The 25,669-nt window shown below is 38.0% G+C and overlaps 2 protein-coding genes and 1 non-coding gene across 3 annotated transcripts in view; 2 read left to right on the top strand and 1 right to left on the bottom strand.

The window, feature by feature from the left end:
* LOC134655382 (probable beta-hexosaminidase fdl) overlaps window positions 1-25,669 on the top strand; it is a 103,429-nt gene that overhangs the window by 21,571 nt on the left and 56,189 nt on the right. The gene's annotated exons all lie outside the window — the stretch shown is intronic.
* The window catches only part of LOC134655416 (uncharacterized), a 38,176-nt gene that overhangs the window by 7,461 nt on the left and 5,046 nt on the right, over window positions 1-25,669 (bottom strand). The window contains exon 2 of the mRNA XM_063510880.1: window positions 18,244-18,376. Within this exon, the coding sequence (XP_063366950.1) occupies window positions 18,244-18,376 (133 nt within the window). The remainder of the gene's footprint in view (window positions 1-18,243; window positions 18,377-25,669) is intronic.
* Window positions 14,573-14,651, top strand: Trnae-cuc (transfer RNA glutamic acid (anticodon CUC)). The gene has a single exon. It is a non-coding gene; the product is annotated as a tRNA-Glu (tRNA).

The raw sequence follows: 25,669 nt of genomic DNA on the forward strand, positions 1-25,669 counted from the left end.
GCGAGCTACGCGCTACGAGCGTAGCCGATAACACGGGAAAAACCGTATGTAGCGAAAAGCGCCTACGAACAGTGAACTCCCCTAGCGAGTCGCTGGCAGTTAATGTGTTAAGTACCTACCTACCGAACATGTAGTAAGTGTTTATACTGAACAAACCAGATGTTCTATTTGTTGCCTAAATACCTATATCTATCTAAAAACCAGATCAGGTCACCGTCACCTGGCGGTAGAGTTGTGTGCAATGCACCGATTTGCAGGTTACCCATGCGCGTATTACTGAAGCGAGAGCATTTAACGACAGGGAAATTCTTGTTTGCTGGAGAACCTTAATTGGGCTTTTTTCTTCACTTAGCTTGAATTTCATCCCTGGATAAATGTAAGGAAAATATTTTTACATAATTTCATGTAGGTATATTAGCTACATATTCCCCTTCGTTGGTTTTTATATTAATATTTTAATTAATATTCATAGGAGAGAACAAAAAATTGCGAACAAATTTTTGGAAGTCCTAAGTTTTAGAAAAAAAAATTAGTACAGTCACGCTCCGTGATTGTTACGCCATCTAGGGTTCTAGCTAAATTGGACTTTCCATAGCGTAAGTGTAGAACAATCAATTTAACTAGGACCCTTAATGGCGTAGCAATCCCGTGTGGTGACTGTACCTACCTATTTTTCAAATGTGAGAGCTATCGAGTGTTAGTAACTATGGCACTTAATATTTAAGAGATATAATAGTAAGAACAATCCGCCAAATACTGCGCACTAATTCTCTGTATTTTACTGCCAAATAAGCCACTTACTCTTAGCTGCATGAGTTCGGCAATCAGCACCCGATTGATCGGCACAATTAGGCAACTAAAACTAAACCGGCCAGCAACAAGTCGAATTCAACTGTTCGGCTCAATTCCGGTCGAGGATTCTCATTGACGGCCGAGCGCGGGCGAGTACAGTTCTGGCATGAGTATGAGTAATAACAATTTGTAATTTCAAACCTAAATAATAATTAATCTACTCTCTCCACTGCAAAAATAAATTATACGCAATTTATACGCAATACGCAAAAAAATAACAACACCGTCAAGAATATAAGACTTAACACTGTTTCGCTTCTCTACGGGACATCCTCAGGAGATGCTACAGATGTTGACGCTTCGATATCCGTCGTTTTCTTGTACTACCTACTAGCTTACCTATATTTAAATGAGATTTTAACGCGTAATTTTAGATAAATATAAGTACATACCAAATTTTACTGCGGACAGAGCAGGTGCAAATCTATGTAATTCTGTTCCGAAATGAATAATTGGATCGAAACCTTAGTGTTCTAATGTGTTCTAGGGCCCTAGCTAAATGTCTTTTACTCTCATTAAGACGTAATTAGAGTGACAAAGAAAAAAGCCCGCAATTGACGAACTTCGATTTTCGTGGTTATAGACCATGTACGTATTAAATATGAAACAATAGCTATGCATAAAGTGTTTATATTGGTACAAGCGTTCAAGTTACCAAAGCTCTGCCAGCAATTGCAATGCCAATCCTAAGCTCTCACTGAAAATGGCCATAAGTCGTGCGTACAATTAGAGTGTTTGAATCGTTCTTGACTATGATTCTAACATTTTGGCCAGCCATTGTTCGGGGGCAAAGTTGCAAGCATTATGATTGGCAATTTCGTGGTTGCGGTGCTTGTGGTAGCCGTTTATCTTTCGATTTTAACGAACGATCGAGCCTTTCTGTAGTTATAGGAGCATTTACAAAAACTGATATTCGTTTAAAGAGTGTAGAATTCAGTTTGAGGTTTAAAACCTGTGCATTACTTAGAAGCTTAGGTATCATCACTCAATTTAGACTTAATAACACCCTTCTTTTTTCCTTGGTAGTTAAAAAGCTATCCATAAATGTACCCGTACCATAAGTCCCTGAAAGTGTCAAAACAAACTTTTGCGCTAACGTCAACGTAATTTACTTTTTATGCATCTCGATCGCACTAATATGGGTGTACGAGCGATATGCAAAGAAAGTAAGTTAAGGTGACAGTCCATTTCCAACCGCAGCTGCACTACTGTTCATTTTACTATGGAAATAATAATGTGTGTTGTAATGGAAATAATGTATTGACATGTAAAATACTTCTATTTTATCAATAAAAGTTGATTGATTGATTTGATTGATTGAAATTGACAGTAACAGCGACGCGTTCAGTACCAGACTACCAGTAGTGCAGCTGCGGTCAGAAATGGAATGTTACCCTTACGTTCTCGATAGCGTTTATGTCAGTGCCAAACTGGTGGTAGCTACATTGGTCTAAAAACTCTAAAATAAATAGTATCTAAAGCTCTCGTGTTACATTGACTTGTCCATTGTTGTAAATCTCGCAGTTGTAACCAATGATTTATAACTCAAGATAGGTTATATAGGTGTTCCAAAATTGAAGTAACAAATTGGACAAGTTGCCTTTAGTCGCGGCTGGACAAGCGAGAAATGTGCACGCTAACGAGCTCCCGCACACCGAAAGAGAAAGAGACGACCTTATGTTTAACAACGAGTGTGACAAAGATGGATGGAATGACAAAATTTATCAAAAATAACAGATTTCTTCGTAGGCACAGAAATATTTATGGAAGTATTTTTTGGAAGTATGTATTGGTTTTTAAGTTTAATTATGGTAAATGTAAGAGATAAGTTTTGTTATACATTTTTGGTTTATTGGAAATATTTATGGAAGTATTGGTTGTAACCCGTTTATGTCCTTGCGTAATATTGTACGAGGAAAGTAAACCAGTGACAGCTAAACGAGCCCGTCACAGGTCGCACGCCCGGGCGTCACTCAGTGACGTCACGCGTGACGTGACAGCACTCGGTACGATTTAGGTATATATTGAAAATAGTTTGGGTCTCGTTAACCTCTTACGAGCATCACTGCCTGAAGTCACTATACTGTAAATAAAGAAATGCGAAGGCTCAAGCTTCCGCGCTGGAAATGGTGGAATGGAGTGGTGGAAATGGTTGGTCAGACATTTCATAAAAAATATTAGATACCATGATGGTAAAACCTATGACGGATGCAAGCAAGGCAGTAGGGGAAAAGGTTGACCCAAATAAATCTGACGGCATTCAGTGGCATCCGTATTGATGGAATCATGAGTCAAAACACGCAGCTCGAGAATGAACGTGATAGCGGCGCGTATCGACCCTGCATGGGCTATAACCGCGAAAATCGAAGTTCGCAAATTACGGGTATTTTTCTCTGTCACTCTAATTACGCCTTCATTGGCGGAAAAGAGAAAGATCCCCGCAATTTGCGAATTTCGGTTTTCGTGGTAGCCCCTCTGGTATCATCGTCGCTCGTCTCATTCGTCGTTTATTTTTAATAACCCTGTACCCCGCCGGGGACCTAGAACCTCGTCCCATTTTAGTTTGGGACATTAATAGATTCTTCGACGATATTGATAGGGATATGGACTTCATTATAACCAGCAACATTTACTTTATTGACCCGGCCACCGGTACCGGCAACACATCTCACGAAATTGCCCATGTATGGCACGTTATCATTAAAACAGCACGATTACATCCTGATCCAGGTACAACATCGGAATCACTTATTCGGCGAAAGCAATTACCGTAACGCGATTTTTATTGGAATCACGGCGTTACATGGGCCCCGGGAGAGTCGGGAGCCTTGGCCAGATGGGTTAACGATACGAAACGTGGAAATATTGGTGAGGAGTTATAGTAGACAATCTTGAATCAAACAGAACATGATTGATTCAATCTTAACAAGCATTCTTGAAATGATGAAATGTCATTCGATGCGTTAATTTTTTTGGGTTCTTCAAGCCTGCCAAATTGAGATTAGATAAAAACAAAACAAGAATGCACACAGCTTAAAGGAGATTTACCTTCCGAAAGTTTAAGAATTTGGATAAGCTAAATCCAAAGAAACTTAAACTATTTACAAACGTTCTGAGACAGAACCATTTACAATCCTTGGATTTGAACCTCATTGTCATAAATTACATCTACCTATAGTAAAAAGTCAAGGTGGCGTATCAATCACAATTTCTGTAAATCGTCTTCAATCATGTATTTACGCGGTCGTTAATGGCTAATCGCGAAACTATAATAAACCACTTTTTTTTTAAATTATCTATGCCATTTTATTATATTGTCTAATACAAAGAAATTAAATGTAATTCGTCCATAAAAGAAAATACAGGAATATTTTGTATTTTTTTTTGTGGTGTAGGTTGTCTGGCAACATTGAAGTTACATGTCAAGTTCTCAGTCTCTTGTTCTGTTGGCCAACAAACTAATTGGCCAGACTTGCAGCAATAGTAGTAGCGAAACACTTCCGATAGCCGACGGCACTGTTTGTTTACGGACACTAAAACTATTGCCACTTTAGCAGCGTAGTAGGGATGGCAAACAGCACTACTAAGTTGCATCCTACAACATTTTATGCTACAACAGGAACCCGATTCATATTTAACAACATGTTACAGTGTTAGACTGGTTTTGATACGACCTTGACGTCGTCTTGGTGATTGGCGTTCTTCTCACGCGCGACTTTCATTTCATTTCGCATGCACCAATCAGCGAAAGCGCTTCTCAAGGTCGTATTAAAATAAGATCAAAACCTTAAGTTGATAAATCTGAATGCCCATGTTCACATGTGAAACTCAATTATAGTATGTAGATATATAATTATTTGCAAGACCACAAAGGTATTAATGTTAAGTACTCATCATTAGCCTTCAAGTATATTACAGACTATAGAAACAGTGGCAGGTAGTGTTAAATACAAAACGCTGAGGGAAACAGGATACCGGTCATTCAATAAATAAAAATTACGAATAAGTCTAATTATGTTACAGTTACAATACAATTTTTAATTACATTGTATCTTGTATTGCATCATTAAGCTTCATTCAATTTCAAATATAGAAAACCGGTACAACATTTCAGCACTTCAGTACGTACATCCCTAAATTGGCTTAGAGCACTAGCTTAAACTCTTCTGGGGGCTCTGAAAAACGTAAACTCCAACTTTAGCCACACTACGCCCTAACTTTTAGAATACCATTCCGAAAAAGCCACGTTTTGAAAAACATTCGCTAAAGCCCGGTTTTAGATAGCGACATTTGGCCAGTGTTTGTCAAACTTTATTCCAAATGCTGATACAGACGAGAATAATCTCGACTGTTTCTGTCAATTCTTACGCCATTTGTGGTAATGGTGCCTCGATAGGATTTTTAAAATGAATGAATAAATTGTTCGCCATAACCTAGAATACTTAATTTCTAATTTCTCACAAAAGTGCATTATTCTTGCTTATTTTCTACATGGTTGTACCTGGATAGAAAAAAAAATCTTTTATCTTTATATCTACGAGGTTTTGGCCGATTTAAGCCGCAATCAAAACTTTTACTTTCTTCAAACTTCAAATTTATTTTAGGCCAGAAGGGCACTTTTACACGTTTCGGAGAAGTAAATGAAGAAGAACTGTGTGTTTACGACCAAATCTCTAATTTTCAAATATGCCATTTGTTTAATGATGTACTTACGTTAAAAAGGTTAGAACACCTATTCTGTACATTACTAGAATCATAGAGTTATGAAACTTCTAAAAGCAGACTACAACAGAACAACGTAGTTTTATGTTAGATTAAAGTTACAAATGAAACGAACAAAAGGTGGCGTGAGGTGGGATTGTCGTTGGTGAAAAGAAACTTAAAATAAAAGCTGTGAGGAAGATGTTTTAGCTCTGGATACGATACTCGCATAAAAAAAAATCTGGGACTCGCGTTCCATAACACTTAAAATGGACTTCAGAGAAATAAAATATTATACCTAACCATTTCGACTCCTCACATATGGCAAAACCCCTAAGATTTTAACGTTAGGAAAGGTCGAAGTGTCACAATCGAGTTGACAGCTAACAGTTAACGCTAACAGATTGTATTGGCAGAGCTTATAGTTCTCTCGCAGTCTATTTCGGGATCTGCCGACTGCGCCAATTAAGCGATACTCGTAAACTAGCTTTGGTGCTAACTAGCTCGCATTATTAATGAACTTTGATTCTGATCTTAATGTTTATTTTGAGTTCCTGTCCGGCAAAGGCAGTAGGTATATATACTTAGCTCAAGCACGTAAGGTTTATGAAAAAGTCAAATATTTGTTTTTATATCTGCCATTTGACATTCATTTTTCATAGAAAGAGCTAGCTAATCGCAATCGTTCTGCAGGTATATTTATCGCCGTATCCTTTCTCTTCATACCAATCTAATGGGGTGTATCCAAGCAACGAAGATTACGTAAGTATTTAATAAGGAATAATCTCGCATAAGTACCTATCTGATTTCATTTATCGAGATTTCCCCAGCTGACTATAATACTATGGCCGCGGGCCCGAGGGAGTGAGTTTCAACTATTCTTTGATTGTAATAATAGAACTAAGAAAGTTCCATTCAACTGTCATTTTTTATGTTTCACTACATTAGGTTTCACTATAAGCGAAAGTTGAACAGGGAAAGTATGTGTTACGCCGGTTTCGTTTTGATGTTTTCGTCGTATCTGTAGAATTTATTTATTTGACAAACTTGAAGGGGAACAGTGTTTATTTATTGACTATTTTAATACTTCAGGCGTATCTATGGAATACAATTTATTTGTTTTCTTCGCAGTTTTTATTTTATTTTCTACGTATTTCAAACTTTACCAAATAAACAATACCAAACTGATTTGACAAATGTGTAGCTAGATGCATCACACCGACTGCCTAATACAATATAATAGTGTACTGAAATGGGAACAATTGGTTGTTAAAAATCCTAAAATTGGTTTCTTAAAAACAGCGGTAGAGCGAACATATTTTTCACGGATTTGAAAGTTATTTCTCCTAAATATTCGTTGGGAGAACTATGCCAGCAGGCGGTCCTTCCACCAACAGTGGAAACCTCGTAAAATGCCGGGTCGGACGTATGTAATGACTCGTAACGCGTACGTTTGTTTCAAACAACATAAACCTTGCCATTTCAATGTCATATGAGGGTTTAATCGACATCCAAAAAGTACATTTCTTCTAATTAAAATCTGGAACCTAACAATAGTTAACCCCTTATTTGTTAGAACTCGGCGAAATTATTGACAACGACATATACAATATGTACCTACACTTGCAGGGCCTATCCTATGATTTTTTTAGCTACTTGCTTTAATAACTAAGATGTTAGCTAGGGGCTAGATAGTGAATGAAAATGGGTCACTTTTTATAGAACTATAGATTAGTTCTTGAGTATAGTTAACCGTGTCAAAAATAAACCATTACAATGATCTACTGTATTTTTAATTGCTTCCTAAACTATAGCCAGCCACCTTCAAAAAGCTTGATTTTGCCCGCCTAAGTTCTATTCCTTTTGCTTTGCAGCCTAACGCCATTACAGCCTGAACGGCTCAGTTCCGGGCCGGCTGGTAAAAATCGCATTAGCCCTAACTGGCTTAGCCGCGATTAGCGGCCGGTTCGCTCTTCCTACAAAATAGATTTCTTGCACTAGGCGACTAAAGATAGTCGAGTAATAAAACACACAAATTTAGTTATTCAGTACGGATATGATGCTGATCGTATCGTCGTATTTCTCCACGTGATTTTTTTTAATTTAATGTTCGCGATAAGAATTTAGCCAATTATTTCTTGCAAGATTTATCTACATCAGCCATACTCTAAGTGTGTTCCGCGGAACCCTGACACCCCTGCAGGAGTTCCCCAAGAATTTAGAACACTATGCTTTAGTCGCCTCGAAATATTTTACTATGCCGCCACCGTATTGTAGGGTTCCATCAAGTATTTCGCTTTCTAAAAGGATTCCGTCAAAAAAAAAGATTGAGAACCGCTGATCTACATCGGTTTCCTTTTCATATAATTAATTATTGTATAACTCTTTAAAGACATTAGTCAAGCATATTATCCACGGCACCAATTACAAATCAAAACCTTCAGTTCCGGCAATAGGTCGATGCCGTTCATCGGCCCGTTGGCTATATTTAGAGGTCCTTGGGCCAAACTGTGGCCAAACACGCCATTTGTGGCCTTTGCTTAAAGGGCTTTATTTACCTGGAGCGGGAAGGACGGTGCGAGGATAAGGTTTACGTCATTGTTGTCTTATATTTAGTATAATTATGTTGGTATGTTTGTTTTGAAGGTTTGAAAAAGGTTTGTCTTTATCGATGAAAGCGTCATATTCTCATATTACTCGTACATATGCGTGATTAATAGTTAAAGATAATCCTCTGAAACTTCTAGAGCAGTTGACAAAAATTAAAGCAAAGGCCATTTTGAAAGTAGCGGGGTTTTTTTCCATGTAGAATGATTCGTAATTTTGGATACCTACCTATAATTATAATATTACAGTAAGAGTTTATTTAGGAGATACCAGTTTCTACAAAGTTGGAGTTGAAAATGTCCATAGAATACGAAAACCGGTTACTATCAGGTGATATGTATGCTTGTTTGCCACCAATGTGTAACTACCAGCTGACTTGTTCTAACCTGACCTATTCGTGTTATCTCGTCATGCAGTCATCAAAAGGCGAGTGTTCGCCTCGACGCCTCTTTGAGACGGGCTTGATTAAATGAGCCTACGACATACTTTCAAGAGACTGAAGAGAGGCAGTTATCCTATTGGATCCTATAGTTCATTCATTCATTCATTTTAGATGGAAATAATAATACATGTTAGATACTTAAAGGGGGCTCAGTAGCCAAGGCGGTGATAATCGTCTGTAATCAAGTGACAACTAAAACTTAGTAATAACTAACACAAATTATAGTAAACCGTACTAGTAACAAAACAAGGTTGATTTTAGGTAAAATATAATGGTTGATTTTGGTTTGATTACTTTTATACAGTTGGTGCGTTTAAGTTGTCACCGTGTATATTCAGGTATAATTCTGACAGAAATCTAACTTCAATGTTTGTCAGAGAGACGAGTAATTTACCAGCCCAAAATTGGTTTCGATCGCCAACGTTGGCACAAATGTTGGCACACGTAAACGTAACGTCATTATGTTACAGTTCCTAGAGCAAGGTTCAATTCCCAGCCGGGAATCTACGAGCATAAAAAAGACACGATTACCTACCTATACATTTCTTATGGTTTTAGTGTTAAGTACCTACATCTTTATTCGAACCAAAACGCGTGTTTCTATAAGATGGGGGTGTGCCTATGTTGAGGCATAGAAACTGTATTTTGCATGTTGCCCCTAGGTAATGTCAACGAAGCAGGCGTGGCTCACTCCGCGATTTCGTCGGGTCGCTGCAATTACAACAAATACGTGCGGCCTACACCAATTTTGGTGTCTAGCCATAGCCATAGCCGCTACGGAACGGACGCCTGCTCGCGTCACCTAGCGATCATATCTGTCGTAATAGACGCGTTTTGTTAGAGAGTGAATCTTCTGTACCTATCAGTGGCGGCGCGTCCATAAAAGCCGATTCCCACCGGCTTGCCTGTTTTTGGATGTTTGAGCAGAGTTGTAAAGGAAATATGTAAGCCAAATTAGCCCCGGATTGCCTATGGATATATTTGATGCGCCGCCACTGATAGTACTCATATTTATTCTGTGACCGAAGACTGTCTTTACCCGCGGTAATGCGTTTAACGGGGTTCCGTCTCCCAACCCTCCCCGCCCCTCAGCCATTTGCTGTGGTCGAGCACAATAAGGCCGGTGATGGGAGGTTTTCCTAGCTAGGTCATCAACTTCATGGGTAGGCTAGATGACAAGTTGTTTTAATGGTATCAGTCGATCCGGTTTGTTTTGATCAAATGGAGACTATATAGGAGATTAGTGAACTACAGAAAATATCAATTGCTCAGATGCTCCGAGCATCCCAAAAGCCGAGCGCGCCCGATCGTTCAAGTGACCCCCTGTATCTAAGTCAAGCACATAGCTTTGTCCTTTACTTTTACGGCACTCAATATTAGGTACTCTATAACTTATGAATATTCAAATGGATTTTCTAAATTCATTGTTTCAAGGGTTTTTCGTGATTAGGTATTTTAATCTGTTAATGTACTTAATGTACTTGGGCGGAATATTCATGCCGCGTGACCTTTGTTGCTTCGCTCTGACCAATCGATAGAGGAAAATTTACGCAACTTCGGTAATAGGTAATAGTCAACTTGTCTATTTTCTTTATCTAAACAGGTTGCTTGAGGGTCTAAATCTCGGGCCAATTCTATGTTTTAGAGCCACGTCTTACTACCAATCTCACGCTTTTTCGACATTTTTATCAGGACAATTTGCTTTAGAGAATACCGATAGTGGCTTAGTACCAGTACCAACAGTAAGTTTTTTCTTTCATTGCGAAACTTCTACTTTTGTTCATTTATCTATCCAACTCGGACTCGTTGCATACGTCGTTACAAATAAGACCACATCTGGAAAGCATAACTTTCTTACAGAGCTCTGTTTTCATACCAGTAAGTTATAATACAAGCAAGTTATACTCTTCCACTACTATGACCAGATGGCATCTAGTTTCCAAACAGGACAAAAACGCGTTGTTGACTACGCGAGCAGGGATGCATAATTCTGGCGTTAATTAGGTTTCCGTTTTTAGGGTTCCGTACCCAAAGGGTGAAAACGGGACCCTATTACTAAGACTCCGCTGTCCGTCCGTCCGTCCGTCTGTCACCAGGCTGTATCTCACGAACCGTGATAGCTAGACAGTTGAAATTTTCACAGATGATGTATTTCTGTTGCCGCTATAACAACAAATACTAAAAACAGAATAAAATAAAGATTTAAGTGGGGCTCCCATACAACAAACGTGATTTTTGACCGAAGTTAAGCAACGTCGGGCGGGGTCAGTACTTGGATGGGTGACCGTTTTTTTTGCTTGTTTTGCTCTTTTTTTTGTTGATGGTGCGGAACCCTCCGTGCGCGAGTCCGACTCGCACTTGGCCGGTTTTTCTGCTTTATTTTGGGGTTTTCGAGTAGATGAGAAGCACAAAGTATACGCAGAAAATAACAACTTATTTATGCCGTCTCATTATAGGTAGCTTAAAGCTTAAGCTTGTCAGTATAATATATGTGTAACTGACACACGTGATTACGTTCAAACTAATACTAAATATCTGGGTGACCGGGTGAATAGCCGGACAGACATACAAAAGCAATTTGTCTAATTGTAAGCTGAATCAGAGACGATTCGCGCTCGCTCGGTCTGTCTGTCTGTCCCTTGCCTGAACTGATTTTGATGAAATTTAGCATGTTGAAATCTTAGACTTAGTGTATGGATAAAGGCTACTATATTCCCCCGGGGAAGAAAAGGTAAATGTCACAATACTAACACCTTACGAAATATCAAAATATTTTATCTTTAGGTATATTAATGACTTGTCCCAAAAGTTGTGAGTTCTAATCCTAATCCCGTTAACCTTTGCATTTGTTAAATTCAAAATTTGATAGTCCATTATCCTCTCCAACAAGGTTGCCTTTGACATTTAAAGACAATCCCGAACCCAGTGCAGTCCCTCGCCTGACGCATTTGCATAAAGGGCAAGTTAAAGGTAGGGACACACTTAGCCCACGTACGCAACGTATGCAATGCATTTGCATTATGAACCCTGAAGTTTTGAATGCTTCAAACCAATGCCGTATTCGAACTTCAAGATATTCACAAGAGATGACACGTACTAGATCCATTCTACGAGGGCTGTTTGATAAGTACCCGTTTTCCAAATGTATTAATATCACGGGCCGAAAATATGTATACAATCGTTTTAAGCCATTTTTCAGAGGTGGGAAAATTTAAAAAAAAACAGCATTCTTTTGTTTTTTTCTCATTTGACAGCGATTCAGTGAAAGCGTGAACTTAAAATTGTGAAAATGGAGAAAGAGCAGTATCGGTTTGTAATTAGATTCTTGTTTTTGGAAGGAAAAACATGTGATGAAATAAAAGTAAGAATGCAAGCGGTTTACCATGAATGTGCTCCTTCTATGACAACCGTCAGATACTGGTTTAACGAGTTTAAGCGGGGGAGAACAACCGTCTTTGATGAGGATCGCCCAGGCCGCCCAATTGAGGTGACTACAGACAATATGGTTAAGAAAATTGAAAATATCGTTTTAGCCGACCGCCAAATTGAACTTCGAGAAATCGTTGATGCTGTAAATGTTCCAATCGAGCGGGTACAAAACATATTAGAAGAAAAATTGGGTATGAAGACAGTATCGGCGAGGTGGGTGCCGCGTTTACTCACGGAGGAGCAAAAACGGAACCGACTGACTACTTCGGAGCAGTGTTTGGCCGTGTTCAAACGTAACCCGAAGGAGTTTCTGCGTCGTTTCGTGACCGTAGACGAAACGTGGGTCACCACTACCCCGGAAATGAAAGGGCAGTCGAAGCAGTGGATTTTACCGGGTGAACCTGCGCGAAAGATAGCAAAAATCGTTCCATCGGCTGGAAAGGTCATGGCGACCGTTTTTTGGGATTCGCAGGGTATTATACATATTGAGTTCTTAGAAAAGGGGAAAACGATAACAGGGCAGTACTATGCCAATTTATTGGATGAATTTGACGCTGGGTTGAAGAACAAACGACCCCATTTAAAAAATAAAAAAGTACTGTCTCATCACGACAACGCACCAGCTCATTCGTCTAGAGTTGTGATGGCTAAATTAACACAATTACGCTACGCCCTATTGCCTTACCCCCCGTATTCTCCAGATTTGACCCCATGCGATTTATTTTTGTTTCCCAACCTGAAAAAATGGCTCGGTGGTAAGCGATTTGGATCAAATGACGAAGTCATTGCCGCCACAGAGGCCTATTTTAATGACTTTCCGAAATCATACTTTTTGGATGGTTTATTGAAGCTTGAATATAGGTGGAACAAGTGTATAGAGTTAAAAGGAGACTATGAAGAAAAATAAATGCATATAAACAAAAACAACTGATTATTTTTTTCATAAACGGGTACTTATCAAACAGCCCTCGTAGATACAATACAATACAAATACTCTTTATTGCACACCTCATTACAGAAAACAATACAAATAATACGGGAAGAAGAGGTTAAACAACAGGCGGTCTTATCGCTAAAAAGCGATCTCTTCCAGACAACCAGACCACGATACCACCACCAGAACCAGATACGTTATAGTTTAGATTTTAACTAGTTCTCTTTTGCAGCGCAATTCGAGCAACCAATGTCACTTTTACGACAGATCGTGTTAGATATCTATTACATGTGAATTAGATCTCTAAGTAATATCTTGTGGAAATCGTTCAAGAGTATCTCCAGAATCGCGGAAATGTCAAATTTGACAGGTTAGATCTTAAACATATCGTTATCGTATCTTTGCGATGTCTAAAATATATCTAATAGATGTCTATTACAAAATCCGAATCGGGCCCATACTTGTCATATGCAACGCAACGCATGACAAGTATGTTTCTAAACATACAAAAAAAAATACAGGGTTCAGAATGTCATAATTAGGGTTTGCACGACGGATCCGAAATGTATGGGAAGATCAGCGGATCCGGATCCAGATCCGGATAATTTCATACATTCCGGATCCGGATTGCAAACCCTAGTCATAATGCATTGCATACGTTGCGTACGTGGGATAAGTGTGACCCTGCCTTAATTGTTACATCGCACTTGCTAATGGGCTAGTGATCTGATATAGGTACGACTATTTAAAATGAGAAATGTCAGAATCAAAATTCATATTAGTAAAAATATCGATTCGTTCTGTATTTAGATAATTGTACTCGAATAAGGTAAATTTAGTAATGCAAAAGCGATAAAAGTAATTTAAAAACGTATAATTTTATACACATTGTTAAGGTAAAATATTGTGCAACGTTAACTGTATCAGCTTAAAAAGTGTAGTCGGTATGATGTTTTGCAAAATAGTATAATTTCTATTTTACTGGGAGGATACGTGTTCTTATGGATCATAAGTAAATAACAATAATTGCATAAATTCGATACTGTACATGTACAGGAAACGCTGGGCTCTGTAAGAAAGAGCAAGCTAGCCAGAAATACGTTTTCGATGTATTTTTGATATCGAAAACACTTTTGAAAATAAGCCCAAAATTTTGCGAGCAGTCGTAAATATACGCCCGTAGCAATACGCGTTCTATTTTTGTTAGAACATGTGAGCTAGTAGTCGGTTCAGCAGACTAGATAGAGGTTTAAATGTTTAAGGTCTTCAGCTCGATATAATAATATAGTTTACTTAAGGAAATGACAAGGAAATATTTCGTAAAGTTCTCGTATAAATTCGGCGTACAAAATTAATAATGCGATATTGAAATTTTACGTGAGCTTTATTAAGGAAAACGTCCTAGTGCTCGACATGCTTATGCCCAATAGATGGCACCCTGCTGTCACCTCTATTGACAATGACTTAAGTGTCTTATGTTTCAAGATGACATGTACTGGGACCGCGTCGAGCACCAGTACGTTTTACCTTTCTGCACCACCACGCACAACAATCGTAAGTTTATTAGGTACCTACATTGGAAAATATTTTTGCTGGCTATGGATGAGGTCTTGGTGGCTCAGCCTCAGATGGCAGAGCGCTGGAGTCTCGATCCAAAGACCGTGAGTTCAAGTCTCACCCAAGACAGTAATTTTTCCACTTTTCATTTTATTCTAAGCTTAATAGCATCGTTCGCAGACGTTTCTGCTTGTTAAAGGTAAAATTAAAAATCTCTAATGTAGATATCAAGATCATATTGTTTGAATTTGTTTGTTAAGTGAGTAAATATTTGTTTGTTTCCGGATAATATTAGTTTCCGCCACGTTTCCGCAAATATTGTCTTGCCCCAATTTCGAACTGAGAAATGTACGTATTGTTTAACTAGTGCAATAATAGTTGTTTTGGAAACACTTACGTGACCCAATTTAAATTATAATTGCACTTTAAAAACAAAATATTTATCATTGTTTTTATAATAATATAAGTATTGCCGTAATTACCTTCAACTACATTAATTTTTTTTTTTACTTAACCCTTTCATTGGATTTTTATTAAAACCATAAACATAATTAATAACAAACTTAAAATAAAAATTAACCTAAAATTAAAACTACCTACAAAACTAAAACTAATACCTAAACAATAAATAAAGATAATGTGGGTGACCTAGCCCAATATGTATATATTAGGCTAGATCACCCAGGTCCGATCCCTGTGGGAGGGTTCCCATAAGGCTGGCTGCGTTCCCCCTTTGGATGGCTATGCCGATCCGTTGGGCGAGGAACGAGCCAGCCCTACGGTCCCCGGTGACCTCGAAGATTTTTTTTGACAGCTGCCGAACTAGTTTATGGGCCCCTGGGCACCACGGTCCCAGAGTTCTTCTGCAAATGCCGCAAATATATTACATTATTATACATAATGTTAATGTTTATTGATATCTGTATCAACGTAAATTAGTTATTTTTTTACCAAACTTTTTATAATACGTACCAAGAATATTTATTAAGCTATTTTATGAAGGCGACAAATAGAGATGGGTCGTGGGTATTTACCCAATTTACCCACCCAGGTAAATACCCGGTAAATACCCATCTACCCGGTATTTACCCGTATCTACCCAAATGGACGGGTAGATTCATTTCTTATTGCACATGTCGAGTTGTGTTAAAGTGGAGATATAAACCGAGTTAATGGTTGTAATTAATGTGTGTCATTTAAAATGAAAAGGTTTAGTGAAACCTAAAGTTGTAACTAAGGATTTTTTAGTACACAATATGTTAAAATCGAACTTCACCTCATAGCAACCTTTTCGTAATTAATTTGAACATACATTTTATGTAACATTATAAAAAAAATACTTAAATTAATCTTATTTATACTCACATACCATTAAACACATCACATTTAGAAGAAAAACGAAAATACCCGCGTATTTACCCGCGGGTAGGTAAATATCGGGTATATACCGGGTAAATACCCGCTCTCGGGTATTTACCCGGGTAGTTATTCATCTCTAGCGACAAACAGTTTAAAACTCAAAACTCACGTGTGGCCTTAAAAAATATATTAACATAATGAAGTTTTATGATTATACATATCTACTTTCTAAACTTCGACTTTAAGATAAGGCTGGGCCAAATATTTGCCCAATAAAGTTCGACCCTCCAACAAACCGCGAATGTTGAACATTCCCAAGTGGCCAAGCGTTATGTAAGTTATTCAACTTGCCACTGAGGTCGCTTATCTGAAAACTGTTCCCGAAACTCAGTTTCTATTTCCGTTCCGAGACGGCGGGGCGTTACTTAATAAAGAAATTCCTACGGCGCGGTGCAAGCGACGTTGAGGGTTGCTAAATCTATCTACCTAACTGGAAAAACAGTTTTAGATAATTTATATATTTATGATATTCCTTATTTTGTACTCTACCACAGAATAAGTAATAGTATTACCCACCAAAAACATTTTCATGTAAAATGTTGCCAAGACGAAACCATAAGGCTCGCACTGACAAAAAGTTATCAGATCTCTTGTAGAGCCAAGCTTCTAACTCTACAAGCCCTAACTTCACAAATTCTACACCTTAGTCAAAATATGTGACCGTTTCGCTACTGTCACATGGACGTAAGGTGAAAAATGTATTCACTACCTATTCATTATTTTTTATAATACAATAGTTCTTGGAGTAATGAAACGGCCAAGCCACATATTTTGACTAAGGTGTAGAGTTTGTGAAGTTAGGGCTTGTAGAGTTAGAAGCTTGGCTCTACAAGAGATCTGATAACTTTTTGTCAGTGCGAGCCTTATGGTTTCGTCTTGGCAACATTTTACATGAAAATGTTTTTGGTGGGATTTCACTTCTTTTTGTAAGTTGCTTCCATCCCCTAATTTAAAGGGTTGCGCGTGTGGTTTAAGTACCTACTATTAAAAATCCTGAAATACGTACATCATCTTTTATACAATCTTGCTTTTTACTGATTCCCCATACAAACTTCAACCCTCTTTTCCCCCTAACGCCCTTTTCCACCCCCTTTTCACCCTTACGTGTGATTTTGGGGTTGAAAACTATTCTATGCCATTCTCCATTACAAAAACTATCTACATACCAAATTTCAACTAAATCGGTTCAGCGGTTATTGATTTCCCATACAAAATTCCACCCCCCTTTTCCCCCCCTTAAGGGCAAACAATTTAAAGATTTTGTATTTTTTTGTTGTTTGTGTACTAATACTATCTTACATACCAAATTTCAGCTTCCTAGGACTTCAGGAAGTACCCTAGAGGTTTTGATGATCAACAGTGAGTGAGTGAGTGAGTCAGTGACGAAATCGGGGTTTTTTAGATATGAATAAAATCTAAAGTATAAGAGCTATGCAATTGAATTTTTTTATGTTTAATAAGTCCACTATTTACATCATATCCCGAGAATTTTGTTTATCTGGTATAATCCAAACCCACGTTATGAGGGTTAAAAAAAACGACGAAGCGCTTCGAGAAAAGGTAGGTAGTGCCCTTGCGCTTCGCTTTGCTCGTCTTGGCGGGGGCACTACCGTGCCCCAGATCATACAGAACGGCCACGCACCGCCCCGCCCCGACTCGCATTACCTCGCCCCGCAACTGGCCGCGACATGAATCTGGCGGACTTCTGGCGTCCTCTCAGTAAAGCGACTTACCCACACATACACAATGACGCGTGTACCTACAGACGTACCAATCGTACCATGCACACATATAAACGCAAATGATTTTTGATGTATGGCGTGTCCGCCCTGTGACTCTACTACGGAAGGGCTAGGTCTACCGTACCGGTCGACGGTCACGAGATGTTTTGAATGTACGAGTGTATTCATTATGACGGCAAGGGTCTCTTTGGCGTGATAGGTATCTCGATACCTCATCGTTTGTTCTGCTTTAGAATTCCCAAGAGGTCCAATACTTGTAAGAAGTAACTAACATTACCAGGATTTTATAATATATATTAGTCAACTGCAGAGCACTGCCTACCAAAACCATTTGCGACCTCCAGCCGTTTTACCCTTTTTTTAATAGGACCTCGTATTACGAACGTGGATCTACGAGCGAGTATGAAAATCGGTACGCAAAATGCTAGAACATAAATGTCCTTCTTCAGGCTCGAGTGCTCGCGAATAAATGTCCTGTAAAATCGTCATTTTTGAATTTGAATCAACAAATACGCCACCGGAACATGCGCTATGTTATTTCTACTTCATTGTAATCCTACCTGGTTAAGCCTGCTGTCTCCGCTGACAGTGTAGACCCCGCTAACTTCGGACACGTCTTCAGGCTTGTTCGAGGACGGGGAGCGTCGCCAGCACGCGGCGCACACCGCCACTAGCACCCCGCATAACGTCGCACTGTAAACAAAACACCTCTTCAGACAAAAATACAATCTGAACCCAAAATGTACTTACAATAATTACAAAAATCCCATCCCAAACCAAAAACTAACAAACACAAAAACTATTCCCACAATTCGCAAGGTGCCTTTGCACCTTGAGCCTTTGCTCACGCTCGCGGGGCGAATTGTGTGAATAGTTTTTGTGCCTCTTCAGACACAATATAATTATTAGTATATATATTATTAGTCCGTCAGTTAAAATCGAAAATACTTATTCGATTTTATTAGTGCTCCGTATACATATTGCTCATTATCCAAAAAGTTCCCTATGCAATCCGTGTTAAATAGTGTAGCACGGCTTGACGTCATGAGCACCACTCCCGAACATTGACGTCATTTTGAAACCACTTACGCAATTAATCGTAGAGCGATGTAAGCTCTTTTCCACCACACATTACTGCCGTGACACTTAGGTATTGAAAAACTACATCGACTGTTTGCCGTAGATATCATTCCTTGAAAAAATATTAATTCAATTGCGATAGCTGTTTTGCGTGGCGGGGCATAGCTTAAATTGGTGGATGTGCTTTTATTTAGACAGTCAGACATAAAATCTCAAGGACAAAAATGCACCTTCACGTTTGGCAGGTACCTCACATAACGAGTATAATTTAAATATTTAGCACATCATCAATATGAACTAATTAAACTATTGAACCATAATAACTCCAACCACCGAATTAACTTAATTTAAAATTATTTAATTAAACTGTTGGGGCTTAAACGGGCATTAACGCTCAAGTCTAGGTTGGTAATTAACAGTTTTGGGGCCTTTGAACTTGGACCCTCGGCAAGTATCGTAAGACGATCATAGATTAACCCAAGTTTCCCTCTAAGCAGGTGAGGTGATTAAGTAGTTTTGACGATGTTGTCATTGAGTTTAGACAAATTATTTATACGCATAAAGGTAACATTATTTTGGTGACAACATTGCTGGAGACTTTTGCTGCAAGAAAAGGTAACTTTATCAAGGATATTATTGATAGTACTTAAGCTTTGATTATTCCTGCAGCATTGCAGTGCCTTTGAGGCACTCCCATCTTTCCGGTCGAACTCCTTATGAATTTAATGTTATCCAATAACACTATCATCACAATCGCACAGTTTTATTATTCCCTTAATTAATGAAGGAGTTCATTACTGTAATTTCATTTTCGAGATGGCAACACATTCGTGCAATCTCATTAACTTTGCATAAACCCAAACGGGTATCTCGAACATGATCATAAGTACCGCTACTAGGTTACGAAAAACCTTCCTAAAAGGTAAAGGGCCTGGGAAATCAATACGCTTGACCTTTCACGGAACTAACATTATTTTTTATTGTTTCCCTTATGTCTAGTTTGCACGTTGCTATCTGCAAAGTACAAAGTAATCCATATAGCAATACAGGGAAACTGGTATAATGCTGGGATTTACATTTCAAATAATGATATCTCTAATTCGTGATATTGTGGTTTGTGTTTGTTGAACACACAGATTTTCTATATGTTCACATGTAAAATTTATATTTTCGCTATTTTCCTGTATGGGACTCGGTGTCCTTGTAAAAGTTTTTTATTTTATTTTAATGTCGTTTTTCATATGAATGTCGTCAATTGTAGTAAACTCTCGTTTTGCGAGCGGTATCTTAATATTTTTCTCATCTATCTACTCTCTACCTACTGAAGCATTTTCTCCTCCACTTGTCACGATCTTTGTGTTTGGTGAAATCATTGGCAGGCATGTCATTTCAGGCGAATTGTGCCAATTTTAGACGTTGTCTACTATTGGGCTCTGATAGTTAACAACATAACCCGACTTGTTACTTAGGAAAATGTGACATACTGGTGAACGTAACTGTTTTACATGTACCTATATGTGTGCCTTATCATTGAGCATCCATAATAAAGCGCCACTCAAGCTCCCGAGGGGTTAGATCCGAAGATATCCGCCTTAACCTCGTTTAAAAGCCTTTTTATCTCGCCTCGTAACCTAAGATAAGATGCCTGCGATTTTATATCTATGCCCCATTTTAATATCGTTCCGTCGCTTAACCGAATGGCTCGTGTTTACTCAGTTTAATAACGTTTTCTTATAAATATGGCACCCAAAATACGTGACCTTTTGACCGTGACGTGTTACAACTTTGACTTACGTACGGACGTAACGATAGTGACATTGACGTTCGATACTGTTTAATTTAATTACGCCTGTCGAGGTTTAAAAATAGTACCTAAATGTGTGTGAATTCGAAAAATGATTTTGTGTTCAAAGTCAACATTAATTTGTTTCGATTATTGATAATTATACGTGTATGTACCTACTTACTAAGATTAAATGCCTTATTTAATGACAGGTTCTTACTATAGTTCGTTTTTTTTTTAGCATTAGAAAGAACGTAAGCGATCTTGACATGTCTTTTAATTGAAAAACGCTTTTTAAAAATCAGTAACTTATACTTATGAATGCAGAATCTAAATATAAATGGCAGAATATAAATGATCGTATTAGATTCATAATTGTTACATATTTGCAGTGACTTATTTTAAAACATGTTTTCAATTAAATAACACATCAAGATTAATTGTTTACCTTTTTTCTTATGCTAAAAAAAACGAACTATAACCATTCGTTAACAGAACAAGAAACTAACACCACAACGGGCTCCTTGTTTCAAACTACTACCTACAGTCTAATAATACGGTTTATTTTAAATCAACTATGTCTTAGATCTATAATTTTATATTTAAGGTAAGTAGGTATAATTAAAGTAGACAAAATGTTAACTGTTTATTTTTTTCTTTTACAGGTACGTACGTCATCACACTTTACAATATTGTTAGTGTGTGAATATACCTAATAATAATGTAAGTGCACTTTTATTGTACCTCTTCAAGCTCATTGTAGTTTTTGCGGTATATTTGCACGGGGCCTAATATCGTCGATAGTAACTATTGACACAATTTATCTATAATTCTATAGTATTATTAGTATTGGCATTCACCGCCAATGGACCAATTAACTTTTATCTCGAGTTTCCATAATCCATGCTTGTGATACTATTCTAAATCACAGTGCTAAGCTTTATTATTACCCACCAACATCCGGCCGCGATATCTATCGTACTAAATTGCAACTGCTATTGCACTATTTCCTGGAAATGAATACCAAAATAGTACTTTTTTTATTCTTATAAATGGGCTTACTCATGGCCACAGACTAGCCGAGGCGAAGACGTGGCCTACGATGGAGCGAGCCTGCCCAGAAGGTGCCTGTTCACCCTTGATTTGAAAGTTACCGGGTTACCTATACGAGCTCGGAAATATAGACGCCGGCAAGGAATTCCATTCCTTGGCAGTGCACTTATCATAGTTATCATATATGTCCTCTTTCAAGGTATAAATTATCTGTGATATTTTCATCTTCTAATTTCACCGATACGTATTCATTTAGACCAGTGGTTCCTAACCTTTTCAGTCCGGTCACCCCTATGACTAACTAGGGAACCTGATTTTACCCCTCCCCCCAATGGTAATAAAAAATAAACCGTGTACGTTTGTTGTATTGTTATATTAGGTTAGCTTATTACCCCCGTAAAATACCAGTATTACCCCCACGGGGGTAATTACCCCCAGGTTAGGAACCACTGATTTAGACGTATTTCCGTGACGCAGGAACAAACAATCAAGAAAATATCCATACACATACCTACAGTATTACCTAGTAGGATTATTAGTATTTTTTTTATCTATGCAGCAAAATTATATATCTTTAGTGTGCGTCAATCCAGTTATTGTCGTTACTAGTTAATTCGGGCGCGATTGCGATTTTGAACTAGATATCTATTAGATACCTATTAGACATCACCAAGATATGTCAGTGTCAAACAAGTGTCAAAAGTGACGTGTTTGTTTGAAGAAACGTCATTATTGACACTTGTTTGACACTGACATATCCAATCCATATCGTTTCAATATCTAGTATTTGACGTATCTTAAAGTTCGAATATGGCTGTTCGATTGGTGTATTCTATACTTAACTCTTCATTGTCATATCACATGGTATCTACGAGTTCTACGCCGTAGCGCTACAAGTATCTATTTACATCACTATCTATTTTAGTGGACGAATGTAATGTTGCATTTTCACTAGGATTTAATCTGGCGAAGGAAGTGTTAATCTCCATTTGGCAAAAATGAAAAAAAAAATACATACTTATAGGCCAAATTTTCACTCAATTACTCAAATTCCATTTTTGAGGACCTCTATGTTAATCAAATACCAATATACCATTGAATTGACTTATTACACGTAAATACGTTTTTATTGTGTAATGTGTACCTCCTTCTATTCTTCATCCCTAGATCGATTCAGGGCGCAATTAATTAAATTTAACGTATTTAAAGACCTATAGCCTCATTAAATAAGGTTGACTTTAGAATGCCAGTAGACGTGACTTTTAGACTAACCAGCAAACACATTAAATGATATGTAAATGGTTTTGTTTCAACTTAAGCCATTTCACCCGTCACAAAGTAATTCATATCTTCAGTTCACTGAAAACCGTTGAACGATAACTTTCACTAGCTCATACTTCTTGTGTTTTTACTAGTGTGATGTCATCTTTATATCCGTGCATTAGAGTTTAATTTAGCATGAAAGGGCGACCGTTGTAAGAGGTTTTATTATAGTCTAGCTTACCTATTTGAAAGTCGATGAGGTGCATTTGTAAATTGTCCTCATTTTGTTTTATCGTCATCTTGTGAGAGACTGTTTTAGAATTTATGAACTTCTGTTCTGATCTGCTGGTCTGAGTGTCGTTCTTTTAATGGGAGGTCTTATTGCCGGGGAGTAAAGTTTATTATCGAATGTTTACGTTGTTAAACTTGCAATATAAAATTGAAACAGATGTTATGATAATTTTTCTACATTATCATAACTACCTACCTTCGAAATTTCGTTATCTGCCTCTCTACAGCATAAAAAAATATGCATGAGTGATAAAGAGACAACCAAATTTCTATTTTCGATTTTTGCGGTAGGTACTTAGAGTTGTGGATTCATTCGGATAACGTCAAGATATCAAAGCGTCAACTCATTGTTGATATATTTGAAATGACGATGGTAGCCGTTAATCAGCATGATACCATGAAAAGGCCCTAATAAGGGCCGATACAGACGGACTGCAACCTGACTGCAATTTGTATGGGAACTGTGCAGTTCCCATACCAGTTGCAATCCATCTGTACCGGCCCTATACCTTGTCGAATAACATTTAAAATCCAGCTCAATAGTTTTGATAATTGGCTTTGTGCGAAGTGAATGGCGAAGGAAGTAAAAGATGAACCACACAATCAATAGTTAATCGTCCAAAAACTGTGTATATATAATAAAGGATAGTGGCCCAAAATAGCATTGGTCTGTCGCGACCCGCCTCACCTATCACTGGGCACCGCAGCTGTCACGAGACTCACGAGCCGCCACAATTACTGTAATGGCGCAGAATACGGCTGTTATACTTATATGGATTTTGACGGGGCTGCTAAGTATTATCTTATACCATGGGTAAACCACTTTGTCATATAGTTAACAAACGACCTTTTTTCAATGGCCTATTTTGTGTCCCACTGCCCACTGCTGAGCAAATTAAAAAATTGAGAAATTAAGACAACAGATTCCTAAAGAAGAGGAAATTTCCAATATAAAAATCGTAACTCTAGGAACTCTAAAGGTTCCGTCAGCGGGGCGCGCCGCTTCTACATATAAAACGCTCACGCCCCGCCCGGAAAACGCGCCTGTGTGATGAAGCCTTTACTCTATTCACTATAGCTTTCATTTAACGCTGAAAATAGCTCTCCGTGCGTCATATTCGGGATGCGCGCACGGCATGACGAAAAGTATTCTCTTCTTCTTAAATTTAAGAAGTATCCTTTTGTCGGTGGAGTATTTACCATTTCTCCCTTTCGTTTGCCATATCCTTGACCTCTTGACACGACATGACACCAGCTTTTTCTTTTATTTGGTCTACATAGCTACGTCTTGGTCTGACCCTGCCTCTCTTTCCTTTTATCTTGCCTTCTATGATAGTTTTAAAGAAGTTGTCGTAATATATTCATTTAAAAATTAATAAAGGTGTTAATATTCATTAAAAAAATTGAAAATAAAAAGTGGTGTATTTTAAACATGCCAACAAATATATTACTGTATCTTAACTGTCTCGAATGCCAACTAATAGTGCCCAAGATTACGGTTGTTTAGACGGCTAAACTTCCCACTACGGAGTGGGAAGTTAGTTTGCTAACTATTAGGGTTGCTAACATCGGACACTACAGATTACCCATATATACTTTAAGACTGCACTGCCTGCGCTGTAAATCTGAAGGCTTGTTATTTTTTTATTTAATAAAGTGCTTATTATACTGTAAGTCAATAGTGAGAAATCCATTTCAATTAACAGAGTGTCAACTATTAGTGTAATGCCCTAGATTAGCTGTGTAGCCATAGTGGAAAGTTAGTTTCTAACTATTAGGGTTGCCAATTCTATAAAAATGGCTCAACACAACAATTTCCGTTTCTCTGCGGCAATCTGAAGTGTCAGCATTCAGTGTGATGTCCAAGATTAAAAATGTTAATTGCTCATTTTCTAATCGCTGACTTGATGAAACGAATGCAATGACATTTTTTTAGTACTTAACAATCCCGATATGTCACAATAACTCTAAAGATATAATCTTAACGTCTTCGCTGTTGAGCGAGCATGACGTACAACCGCGTTAAATGGGTTGGGTTATGTATTTCTGCAGAACACTGCGAATTGGTAAATTAATTGTGGACAGGATTTCATTGCCCATTCCATGCCATTGTCCATGACATTTAATATCACAGACGAGTGACAGCCCTAGAGGTCTGAGAGGCTAGACATCCGTCTCGTAGCGTTGATACAAAACGAGAAAGGCAATTCATATGATGTGACCCGGAAAACATGACCTTTAAGAAAATATTATTCTTTGAATTGGCTTGGTGACAATTTTTTTATGGTGTCTTTCGATCCTGATCCTTTTCGTTTTTTGAGTCAATAATAAGAGTCAACTGATACAAATAAGCGCATATTTTATTTAAATGTAAGAAATTAAATCGGATATTTGTCTTCTTCTTCTTCTACCTAGCGTTATCCCGGCCTTTGCCAGGGTCCGCTTTCCTACTTGCTTTCCTCCACTTTGCGCGATCCTGGGCGTCGTCTCGTGTGAGCCCGTTCACGTTCATATCT

Source organism: Cydia amplana, chromosome 16, assembly GCF_948474715.1.
Source record: "Cydia amplana chromosome 16, ilCydAmpl1.1, whole genome shotgun sequence".
NCBI classification, from domain to species: Eukaryota; Metazoa; Arthropoda; class Insecta; order Lepidoptera; family Tortricidae; genus Cydia; species Cydia amplana.